This window comes from Calypte anna, chromosome 1 (assembly GCF_003957555.1).
Source record: "Calypte anna isolate BGI_N300 chromosome 1, bCalAnn1_v1.p, whole genome shotgun sequence".
Lineage (NCBI taxonomy): Eukaryota > Metazoa > Chordata > Aves > Apodiformes > Trochilidae > Calypte > Calypte anna.
Genome location: NC_044244.1, coordinates 86,613,243 through 86,625,358, shown reverse-complemented (window position 1 = coordinate 86,625,358; position 12,116 = coordinate 86,613,243). Strand labels below are relative to the sequence as shown.

General features: G+C 45.9%; 1 protein-coding gene across 2 annotated transcripts; it reads right to left on the bottom strand.

Moving 5' to 3' along the window:
* Nucleotides 1-2,715: 2,715 nt before the first annotated feature.
* On the bottom strand, nt 2,716-11,718 carry LOC103536990 (C-type lectin domain family 4 member A). Of its 2 annotated transcripts, XM_008503239.2 has the most exons (6): nt 11,444-11,713; nt 8,056-8,169; nt 5,174-5,266; nt 4,413-4,564; nt 4,062-4,186; nt 2,716-3,312 (listed from the first exon to the last, which is right to left on the bottom strand). In XM_008503239.2, the coding sequence occupies exons 1-6, from the start codon at nt 11,508-11,510 to the stop codon at nt 3,168-3,170; spliced, it is 696 nt and encodes a 231-aa protein (XP_008501461.1). In that variant the 5' UTR covers nt 11,511-11,713; the 3' UTR covers nt 2,716-3,167. The 2 variants fall into 2 exon arrangements, with proteins under 2 accessions (XP_008501461.1, XP_030315082.1); XM_030459222.1 differs by lacking the exon at nt 5,174-5,266 and having other exon boundaries at nt 11,444-11,718.
* Nucleotides 11,719-12,116: the final 398 nt, after the last annotated feature.

The following is a 12,116-nucleotide window of genomic DNA, read 5'->3' as shown; positions in this document are numbered from 1 at the left end:
AGTATGTAGTGGAAAGGAGATGGATTTTGGAGATCCTGCTGAGATACGTGGCGTGATTAATCATGGCAATGAAGGGAAGAGAAAACAAACAAATATCACATGAAGGATAAAAGCCAGAGTCTCCTCAGGAGGGATTTCTAATGTGAGGTGAGAGAAGGGCAGAATACCCCTGTCAGACACATCATTGCAAATCAGACACAGAGAAGTCTTGATCAAGTGCTCTGCTTCTATCAAATTCCCAAAACCTCTGTCTATATATTCCTCCCTTTCATCAGTGACATCTATACTCCATGAAGAACTGAGAGTTTTCAGTTTAGGAATAAAATTACACCCTGAGAAATCAGCTTGGTTCGTTTGTTGTTGTTTTTTAATTATTAATGAAAAATCTGAGCAAAAATTTTGTCATTTGCACCTGAAGCAGTGTGTTTGCCAGGTTTCTGCTTTAGTTGTTGGAGCACAAGCCATTGGCTGTTGCAAGACCTCTTGTTTTCTGACATTGCTGGGATCTTTTCACAATGGAAAACACTGTTGTCCTGTCCAACATAACAGCAAACAAAAACATTGCAATGGATTTCTCTTCCTCATTTTCCCCAGCTCTGTTCTGAAAACCGCAGCAGCAGGGTTTTGGAGAAGAAAAAGGTCAGATAAAACACACAGAGTGTGACCCGGGCTTTTCAGGTTTTAGAGGCAGCTGCAGTTCCAGCTGCTAAGAGTTGGAATGGGGCAGAGCAAAATTCAAGCCAGAAGGATGGTTTGCAACAAAATGTAACTTGCTAGAAATAGCGTCCACGCACAAAAATTTAGAACACAAAGTCTTTCTTGAGATGTCCTGACAAAAGGGGGATCTTGGTAGATGATACTGAGTTTGTCTGTAGAATCACTGATGGAAGTTCCTGATCTCACCTCCCTGCAAAAACAGGGACACGTGCACACACACACACACACACACATACACACACACACCATTACAAGCCCATTCTTTTACATTAGTTACACAATACAGCAAATGAAGGTAGACAGAGGAATTGAACCTTGTGTTATGGTTTGAGGAGGGCCAGGCTGATTTTACTGTACTGATATGAGAACTTAAAGAGAGGTTCTTTAGCATCCTGAGGGATCTGAGAAGGGCAGAACAGAGAGGGGTCAGTTTTGTCTCCTGTTTCCTGCTGTACTCTATAAAACCAGGCAGAACAGAAGTCTACTCCCTTCTTCCTTGATGCTTAGTGGAGCTCAGAGCTCTTGGAGAGAGGCTTCTGCTTTCATCATCATCTTGCCACATGCTCTGCTGCAGGATACAAATCAGGTGCTGGGAAGAGACGTAGACCCGTTTCTCAAGATGGCTCTGCCACAGGGGCCCCTTGGACATTTATCTCTGCAATCACTGAAATCAGGTTTTGTATGCATTTGTATCTCATGCCACATGCTACTGTCCCTCCCCGTTCCAGTAAATCTGCTCCAGTTTTAACTTCCAGCCTCAAAGTCTCTCTTCCTTATCCCCCTTTTATCATCCCTTGGGAGGGTGGAGGAGAGTAACGGAGAACAATTCTGTTCTCCAGTTTTTGGTTTACCCTGAACACTAAACCGAGACGTCCTGCCCCTGCTTTGTGCAGCTGCTGTTGAGGGATAAGGGGTGGAACTCTGAGCAAGAGTTTCAGCCATGCCTCTGAGTAAAGCCAATGCCCTTGAGTAGTCCACCCCAATAGAAGTACTCATGGTTTAGATAGGGATGTACTCCATACATAGTAGGTGTTGGCACAGATGCAGAATTATGCAAAAGCCTTCCTCTTAATCTATTCCTCTTTGATATGGATTTGTCTGGAAGAGGTAGATTTTTCCAACATATGACAGAGGCACTATATCTCAAGTCTGTCCTGGTTCAGGAGGCAGCAGATGTCACAGCAAGAGGCAGAAGTAAAGATACACAACCAGGTATTAAAATTCTCAGAAAGTTTCAGAAGGAATATTGAACCAGGAAGTTGGGTGGAAAGGACAAAAAATGTATCAGATTGGCATGTGCAGTCCTTGTTTTCAGGTGGACATTCTGGCCACATCCCAGAACATGATCTGGTGCTCACCATTTGAATTTGAGCTGGATCTCAGGTGCAGAGTGGCCATGGAGATAATCATCACCACTCAGGAGCAGCTACCAGGGGTGTCTGGAAACCCCAGGAGAATCAAGCAAAGAAGAGCTCAAAAAACAAACCCTGGGAAAAGGGCTGAGTTGGCCGTCAAGAAACTCCCTACTGAGAGGAGGAAACTCCTCACACATGCTCATTCTCAACATTGGCTGGAGCTGTGGACATGGAGCAGCAGCAGCCTTGCCTCTGCTGGGCTACAGTACCCAGGAGCTCCTGCCACCACCCACCTTGTCCCAATGATTGGCTTCAGAATCCAAGTCTGCTGGATACTTTTTCTCTAACACCATTTCTCCCCTCTCCTGGGGGCACAGAGAGAGGATTCTCCTCATTTTTGGTGAACCAGGTGCTGGTCTGACTCCTGTGCCCAGTCCCCTCCAGAACTTTTGCCTGTGTGCAATGGGATTATGGACCCAGACTGTGCCTCAGGTTTACTCTCACAGGGCAGAGGCAGCTTTGGTAGTTGTGTAAGGCTCTATCCTGGCACAGCAACTTCTCCTGATACTGCTTATACAAAACATCTGCAGTTTAAGAAAGGGAAAGGGAAAGAAAGAGACACACACAGCACAGAGCCTTTTTCATAGGTCTAATATTGCTTTTTCTCTTACATACAAATTCAGTATTTGTTCAGCAAAACTAGTGCAAGTCAAGGACATTCTCTGTGTGCCTCAGCAAAAAGCAGACACTTCCACTCAAGGAGACAAAGGAAACTGCAGCTCTTAACATCTGTCATCCATCTCTGTGTCTTCCTCCTGGAGAACTCACCCTCTTTTCAGACAGTGGCTGCTGGACCCATTCAGACAGAAGAGCACACAAGAGCCTCGGACCCTGAGCCTTCATGAGTTAGCAGAGATGATATGTGCACTGGGGATGCTGGACACAGGATAATCACTTCCACTGACATCATCCCACCCAGCACAGTGAAGATGCAGGCACCAGCCCCTCCCTCCCCATCCTTCCCAATGTTGGGGAAAAAAAAAAAAAAGCCCTGTGCTTTTCCCACCTCACCACTGGAAACACCACGTGTTTCCATCACACAGTCACTGCTTCAGCTTGACAAATTCGGTTATGATCCTTGCAAATGACATCATTCCAGTTGTTGTGTGAAACTTCCTTTGTATGGATTACAACACACATCTCATGATCCACATTACTTGGTTCTCCTGCCCGCCAGAACCTGAGACAGAGACAGACATGTTACTCCCCAGTATCATGTTGCTCCTTGGAGTTCACAGACATTTAAACAGCCACGTTACTCTTCACCTGGAAGAGGCTGCAGCAGGATGTAAGGTTTGGGGAGGAGACAGAAATTTTCCAGATGCTGATTCACAGACAGAATCAGCACCCTATCTTCCTCCTTCCTTCACCCAACACAACAGGGCCATGGTCAGTCCTGTTGGGAAGAAGAGCTCACCACTGCTCACCCCACACACTGCACACCCAGCACAGGCAGGTGTCTGCCTCTGGGGAAAGTGTGTCCTCCAGAGCAATGCACAGCAAGGACAGCCCTGGTGACCTCTCCCTGTGCCCCGTCTCTCCCCCAGCATCACAGGACTTTGCCTGCCTGTGCAGGTACATGCACAAAGCCATGAGAGGGGCACTACTCAGGTCTGACAAGGTTGGTCATCTCTGAAGGGTTCTTCCTGCTGGTGAGAGGGAGCTGCTTCTGTACCTACAGCACTGGTGGCCACATCACAGGCAGTTAATTAATAACTGATACCAGTTAGTTATTTACCAGCATACACGTGGCAATGTATGAAACTGGTGTCCTACACAATCCTCTCTTGCTCGATCCTCAGCCTCTAACAAGGAGTTCACAGAATTTGCAGGGCTGTCTCACCTCCCTCTCATGCCCCAACAGAGCCTTACATTCTCCTTTGCACTGCCAGGAGCCACAGCAAATGCTCTCCATCTGAAGATACTCACGCTGCTGTCTCACTAAGAGGAGTCCCATCCAGCCAGTGCCACTGTCCCACCACCTGGGCATGCAGGCCAATGTAGTAATTCACTCCTATTTTTGAAGATTTACGTAGCTCCTCAAAAAGGAAATCCTGGAAACCAGAGAGAAAACACAACATCCATGAGGTGCAGGACTGAGCAGAGAGAGGTGACAGAGGCCTTGTGGGAAGGGGTCAGTGGCAGAGGGGAGGTGGTGCTGAAAGGATGCAGCAGGGATATCTCCTCTGCCATGCAGGAGCAAGAAGGGGCTCTGGGTCCCTCCCATGGCCTGGCACCGTGTCTCTGGCTGCTGTGCCCCTCTCTCAGCACCGAACCTACCTGCTCTGCTTTGCTGTTGATCACCACCAGGTGGGAGCCCATCCCAGTGCAGTTCTGCTCACTCTCAGCCCAGGACATCAAATCATTTGACAGGTAATAGCACTTTTCCTGGAAGCGTCTCCAGCCCTTTGGGCAGCACGTCCAGCTCTCCACTGTGTAGGGAGAGACCACAGAAATGAATGCTAATAATTGAGATGATGACTGCAAGGATGCCTCTTCTCCAGGGACAATGCTCATGTTCTCCTGAGCTAACTTTTTATGGCAGAAAGTGCTTGGAAAAACAAGGATAGTACAGATACTTCTTCCAGTTGCCTTGAGATATGGCCAGGAAGCTTTGTGTACACGAGTCCATGGTAATACTTGTAACATGATCTCAGGTCTTGACACAGACAAGGTAATTTTGGTGATCTGGTTTGACCTCTCCTTGTACAATCACTCTCCTTTAGGCCTTTAGCCCCAGGAACAGGGAATATTCTTCCCCTGACTAGAGCTGCATTTGCTGACCTCCACTGTTAACCTTCCCTGTGCTGCTGCGTGCTGTCCCTTTTGTTTTGCCAGTGCTCTCAGCCACCTTGCCCTCCAGGACATCTTTAAGATGGCCCTCTCCTGGCCCTAAACTGCTAGCAGGAAATACTTCTTCTTCCTCCCTCTCTCCTCTATAGTCTGCAGGCTCTGCTCCTGCTGCTCCTTGCTGTCAGAGCAGACATAAGCACTCCCTGTCCCCATCCCAAGACCTCCTGCCTCCTCCCAGAACTACTGACCTTTGCCAGGCAGCACCCTGGAGACACACTGCCACTCCATGAATTTCTGCTGCAGGGCTGTGGGATGAGCTCTGCCACGGGAGAAGGGAGTGACTGGAAGGGGAGAGAAAAGCAGCAGGATTACCCCTTCCTCCTGGCTCTTCACACACCACTTCTGGGCTTCACTTTTTCCCCCCATTTCCCCACCAAGCACCATCTCAGCATTGACTCGCCTTGGGCTGCCCCTTTCCATTTCACAAGTGCTTTTTCGCAGCTGCTGCTCTGACAGCAAAGGAAGAGGCATGTCTGCTCCCAGCATCCCACAGCTGCCCATGGGACTCCTCATCCCTCTCTCTGGCAAGATCTAGCCAGGGAAATGTGGTCAGCAAAGCTAGAGAGGCCAGCAACCCACCTGAGCAGTGCCAAGCAACCAGGTTTGTCAGAAGATTCTATCCCACCACCCATCAATCCCCTTCAGGTGCTGAGGAGCTGAAGGTGTGGAGTTAGTATATTCTTGGTCCAAAGCTCTGGGAGAACTGTCCCAAAGAAGTGGCAGAAAGAAACCATCTTCCATTTCAGTGAGCAGAAGAACCACTGGGACATCATCGTGCTGAGGACATGCTGGGCTGGGTGGGATTGCTTCCACCCAACCACAGACATTTACCATGTAGGTACCTACAGACAAGCTGCCTGTCCACATCTCTTCACAATCAGTAAATAAAAGAGCAGTGCTTCAGTAGCACAGTTTGTCTCTTCCTAAGCTGAACATCAACAGGAGTTTGGATGGATAACACATCACCAGATGAGCCCTTTTCAACAACAACACCGGCGGTCCAGGCAAAGGTAAAAACGTACATCTACAAATGCTGAAACCAGGGTGGAAGGTAAACTCCTTAGTATCCTGCTTAGGCTGTGTTGGTGACAGGTGTCAGCAGGTCACATCTACAATCTAAAAGGCTTATCACTATCTCAGGTATTCAGGTATATTGACTGGAAGCTGATCAGTTTTTGCTAAGCTATACAGATATCTATCTTAATCAAACCTTTCATTTAGACATAGTTACCAGTGAGGGGAGCAGAGTTATCACAGTGGCCTCTGTGCCCAGTGAGTGAATTCCTATAGTGGAAGAAAGCTCAGAGAAGATGGGCAAGAGTGATTCATGGCTGACCACACCTGTTGTAAAGAAAGGTGGCCTCATCTCAAACACAAAGGGGACCTGATAGTGGTTCTGGTTCAGCTCAGTGAATCAACCAGTTTTATCAGCTGAGTGAATTGCCCAGTGTGCCCATCAACAAAAAGAAGGCAATGTCATTCTAAGTGACACAGATCAGTATGGGACAAATCTATATGTGGCTCAGCCCAAAGCAGTGTGAAAACCAGAACAAGATAAAAAATAAAAAGCTCTGAAGGAAGCAATGGGCCTGAACTGGCTCTAACCCACGTATTCATCCTGGTTCACTGGGCATACCCAGTGTCTTGATGTTGAGCATTTTGTAGATACTGGTAATCAGAACCCTGTTTGTATTGAGGTTCACCTGTGCATTGCAGTTGCTAGCCTCTGCTAAGTGCAATTTATATTTGTGCTTTTATTTAAATGTATTGCTGTATCACACTACTACATCAAAATCCTATGTTATATCCATTAACTTGGATGAGCATATTTGCCATTGAAGATTAAGCCTTCCATGTCTGTAATACCTAAAAAGATATGGCTAGACAATATTGGTTCTAACAGCCTAGCCTAAACCTCCCCAACCATTTAGAAGAGCATTCTGAAAAGTTATACATTTAAGAACAAAGCAATATGAACTTGTGGGAGTTGGAAACTAATAATAGCAAAAGGAACGGGAGCAGTTTAGCCTGACGACATCTTCTTCCAGAATCCATCTCCATCATAGACAATGTGTGCAAACATGCCTTAAATGATCCTTAGCAGAAATGAGAATGACCTAGTGACTGCAAACAAAAAATCTCCATAAACTGCATCTGCAAGAGTCACTTTTTCTGATCCTGGTAGATTCTACTAGCCTGCAGTTAACATTAAGAAGGAGTCAGAGCTTGCATTGTGCAGAACTAACTATGAAAAGATGTTTTTTCCATTATGGCATAGAGTGTTCCAAAGCACCTTAGAAAAGCCAACTGAGGGTCCAGCTGCCTGTATAAACACTTGTGCTGCCATCTCCACCTCTTCCCCCTCTCTGCTGAATGTAATTAAGTTCTTCCTGTGTGGTATGCAGGTAGAGAATTGTTCCATGGTCCCAAAGAGGCTGTGCAAGATGGGGACATGCAATCTGGGAACATTAAGAAGGCCTCAGAGTAAACAGGGGAAGATTTGGCAAATATATGCAGACATGTACCGAGTCAGGGCAGAAAAGCCTGAAACCTTACAGCTGAAAGCCCAAGTCAGTCTAAAAGTTTGAAGATGGCCATGGTTCAAGTAGGGCATTAGACTAGAGACCTCAAAAAGTCCTTTCCCACCTAACTTTTTCTATCATTCTAAGTAAGAAGATGTGTACAACAGAACCATCTGGCATACTGTTGTGGTGTCCTAGCTCCCATGTATCAGTTGGCCAAAACATCTGGTTCAGCCTGCCTGCAACAGGGAAGTTTGTGTTGTGTTGCAGCAGTGCCCTTAAATCCCAAAATAATCAGAACAGATTTTGCTCTTAAATGTACCTTTCAGATACTCAATATTCAGGTTTTCCAGGGCCAAATGTTGGCGTTTGCATCCTTTCTCATGACAAAACAGTTCCTGAGTAAAAGCTCCCTTGTGGTTGGAAGATGTTCCCCTCAGAGGGAACATCTCTGGGAATTATGTCAGAGGGAACAGCTCTGATTTCTTTGCTTTTCCCCCAGCACTTCTCCCAGGCCTCCCTCCTGTAACCAGCCTGCACATACTCACCAAGGAAAACAATAATGAGGGCAATGCACACCAAGAAGAGTAGCAGTGAGATCAGCCACGGGAGACAAAGCGGGTATTTCTGTGGATGGTGCTCATTCTTCTTCTCAGGAGGTGCTAAAAGTGAAGGAACACACCAAACACAACATTACAATGACCTATGCTTCAGTCAGCCCACATACTCAAAGGAGAACTGCTCAGAAAAATCCGGTTTCATTTCTGATATGGAAGTTACAACATTTGGGAGAGATGCAGATTGGGACAGTGTGGTTTCTGGAGAAGGTCAGGTTCAGTGGCACTGCTCACAGCCCCACTGAAGAGTTAGCAATGCCAGATGCTGGTGTTTGGGGATGCAGCTTCACTTAGCCTCAAAATCTATTGTAAAACTAATGTCTTTCTAGACTGATCCCAGAGCTGTCAAATCCAACATTACTCTACCTGATACCTGAGAAATTCACATCAAGATTTCTTGTTGACTTCTCCCTGGAAACCTTTTTCTTAACTGTTTTGACTTCTTGCATAGAAGACTGCGGGGGTAAGCTGAATGAGAACAGGAAGCAAGAATTATGCAAGCTGATGATGGCACAGAAAACACTTTTCTCTTCCATCTCTGCTTTCAAGGCCGGGGTTCAGAGATTTGCTCCAGTAAAACTAGGCTGTGCTAGGCTGGATGCCTGAGGAGAACAAAAGGCTGTGTCCAGCAGCCTGAGTAAAGTATCCCACTCAGATTCAGACTTGCCACGGCCTCCTGACTTTTGTCTAGAGCTATACTGTCACCAGTGAGGAGGCCAGGGAGGGGGCAGAATGGGTGACAGGGAAGGAAAAGCAAACTCTTGTTAGAAGACTGTAGGCTGTGGCAGATAAACCAAGACAGGGCAACCAGGAGGATAAAGAGACAGTAACACTCACTCTGGGACACAAGCAAAGACATTTTGAGAGAGACTGATATTAATGATAAGCTTTAGAGAGATCTCATTCACTGTTCAGCACAAAACTCCAAGTCTGCCAGCAGCCACATGTGCCAGCTATGGCCAGTGAGCAAGACTTCCAGAAACCTGCCCTGTGGGGAAGACCTCTGACTACTTCCCAAAAGTTTGGGGGAAGTTGTTACAACAGGGCAAAAACCACCATCTTTCATTCATTATTAGAAGATAAAACATTCAAAGAGGGACAAAATCCAGATCTCCCTGCCCAAATAATGTTTTTCTAGCAAAATTAAGGACTTGGATCATGATCTGGAGTCCAGCCACCCATTTCACACTATAGCTCTGAGCAGTCCAAATTATTTCTTGATGTGCTGCCTGCCCAGACAGATCTGTGCATCCCACAGCCACCTGGGTGACACAGAGAGCACTGCCAGATTGCATGCACCTCACCAACACAACTCAAGTGCAGCAGATTCTGTGCATACTCACTGGGTTAATCTCCCTGCAAAATGCTTCCTACAGTGAGTCTGCACGCTTGCAATGTGTCCACTATGGTCACAACACAACAGACTCGATGAGCATATGCTAATTATTCAGCATATATTGTATGCTGAATGTAGCAGATGTAAATCCAATATCTGCTAGGCATATGTAGCAGCTGTTGTGCAACACAGATGTCTGTGTTTCTACTTGAGAAATCCTGGTCAGAAATGCAGAAACTTTAACGAAACTGTGGTGTGAAATCTCTGCCACCTCCGGCCACAGATTATATGTTGTTTGATTAGTTGCTGCCTTCTCTTCTCTATCTTCCAATGACTGCAAATTCTCTTTTTTCTAGAGCCCAACCAGAAGAAGCTACAAAATTGGAAAACCCAGGTGAGATTGCAGCAGGACTCCTTCAATCTTTCAATAATTTTCAATCATAACTCTTGTACCATGAGGCTATGAGAGACATTAGCACAGTGTGCAATCATGCTACTGGACACTTCTCTGAATTCAAAGCATAAGTGAAGTGTGTGGTCACTTGGACAGGAGCACTTAAAGACAGACCCTCAGCACACACATGAATCAGCAGCTCAAGCAAACATGGCTGGATCAGATACCCTCAGAATAGGTCACTGGGAACATAGTAAGGAACTCCCACCACACCCACCCCACGATGGAGATGCTAGTTGTAACCAGAACCATCCAATACTGGGGCATGGGAAACAGTGAGCTTTCAAGTCAGTCATGAGTATGTACATTCTTTATTTCCATGACTCATGCCTCAGAGAAGGCAAATAACCTGGAGTTGATGCCAGCCAGCTCTGTTTGGGATTGTAAAACTGAGGTAGAGTGGTAAATAGCCAAGTTAATATCCTTAGCAGTGATAATAATTTATTCATTTGCGCACATACTGTGACCTCTCTGGAATCTGCTGTTGTGTTGGGTCCTGTATCTATGGATGAAAGCAATGAAAAATCTCTATGTGTTCCCCCACCCAGCATAGTAACTGTAGATGATGCACAGATCAGAACACATCTTAAATTTGCACAGTCTAGTAAGAGCACCATTTTACAACTGTGATTTTAATAGCAATACAATTTTTTTATTCAGTGTGTGAATCATTTTTCAGGGGTGGTAGACATCATTCAAAGAACTGGCTCTTCCCCCAGTCTTAGATAATTCTTCCTCTGTGTGTTTTAGGGTGTTTTTTTCCAAGTCTATTGGTCCTTTAAACTTCTCTTCTCCAAGGACCATTTGTCAACCAACCAAGCACTGCAGTCAGTGCTACCTCTCATGAAGCTGCAGAGGACAACTGGCTGCTCAGCTGTAAAGAAGCATGTTGGTTCTCTACTCTACTCTTTCCATATGCAGGAATCTGTAGCCTCACTTTCTCAGAGGCAACAACAGTAGCAGCCAGCACTTGGGTTTTTTTACTGCCATTTGCTCTCCTGGAAGCTTTTCCACCTTTGTGACAGAGCAGACTGACTGGAATAAAGCATATTCTCTATTGTTGGCACTCAGTATTTGCCCAAAAATTACTCTCCTATCCATAGAACACCGGATAACATGGCAAGGCAGCTACTGCTTGCATTGTACCAGGGTGAAGCACTCACCCTGAGCCCTCTGCAATTCACCACTGCTGGTGTTGCAGCCAGGGGACTAAGGGAGCCCAGCTACCTTCCTTACTGAATGCTCACTTGAAACCTACAGTTTGTGCCCCCAGTAGTTATCTTTGTTCATGTTGGAACTCCAGCTACCTAAAGATTTCCAGCTGTCCTCTTGTAGACATCGCTTTACCCTCTTACTTCAAAACTCCTCTAGTCTCCTGCTTATATAGTGATAGAAAACTCAGTTTTCTCACCAATTTGTCAACACCACATAGCTGACAACCAGTCACAGAAGGAAAAGTCTCCATTCCTTGCTCTTCAGCCTCCTTCCCTCCAGGTTCCCTTCCCCCAAGTAACCCACCCATTCCTTACCTTCAGCCACTGCAGCTGGTGATGCATTCTTGAACTTCACCTCAGCATAAGTGATTTCTGATGCCATTTAATCACAGTGTGATCACTGATCCCTGTCCTTAGTTTTGCTATGTAAAAGGTGAACCTTTTTGATCCCTGATTCCAGAGGGAGACACCAATAAGTTACTGAGCCTTTCCCATCTGCTTATTCACCCTCTGTCAAAGAAGGCTGTGCAGAATACTGGAAGCATTGGTAACTCCGAAATGATCTCAATAGATCTTCAGTTTCTTAGCTCAGGAGATCAGCTGCAGCACTATGGAAACTTGTAAGAGAGAAAAAAAAAATTGGAGAACCAAACAACTGAAAAGGAAGTTGCACTCCTTCCCCATATCAGCTTCTCAGCTGATAGGTTGCCTTTTTAAGATTTCTTGTTGTCTTCTTTTTTCACCCTTCTGTTTTTACTCTCTCTCCTCTTATCATCATGTCTGCCTCTGTTAGTAATTCTGCCATTGCTCTTGGGATTGCAGCTATCACAGGTCTTAGCCAAGTTAACCTGCAGCACAGCCCAATATAAAAACCATTCTGCCCTCACTTGTCTCCTGCAGTTGCACTGCATTTGCTACGTAGAATATCACATGCTATGTCTCATCCTGAGAAGTCAGTCCCATTTGGCACTAGCAAAAATCTCAAATG

Excerpts from the sequence above, each read along its gene's own strand:
- LOC103536990 (XM_008503239.2), bottom strand. The coding sequence starts at position 11,510 with ATGGCATCAGAAATCACTTATGCTGAGGTGAAGTTCAAGAATGCATCA. Across the intron at positions 5,267-8,055 it reads CCTCATTATTGTTTTCCTTG|TCACTCCCTTCTCCCGTGGC; the intron begins GTGAGTATGTGC and ends CTCCCCTTCCAG. Across the intron at positions 4,187-4,412 it reads TCAACAGCAAAGCAGAGCAG|GATTTCCTTTTTGAGGAGCT; the intron begins GTAGGTTCGGTG and ends TCTGGTTTCCAG.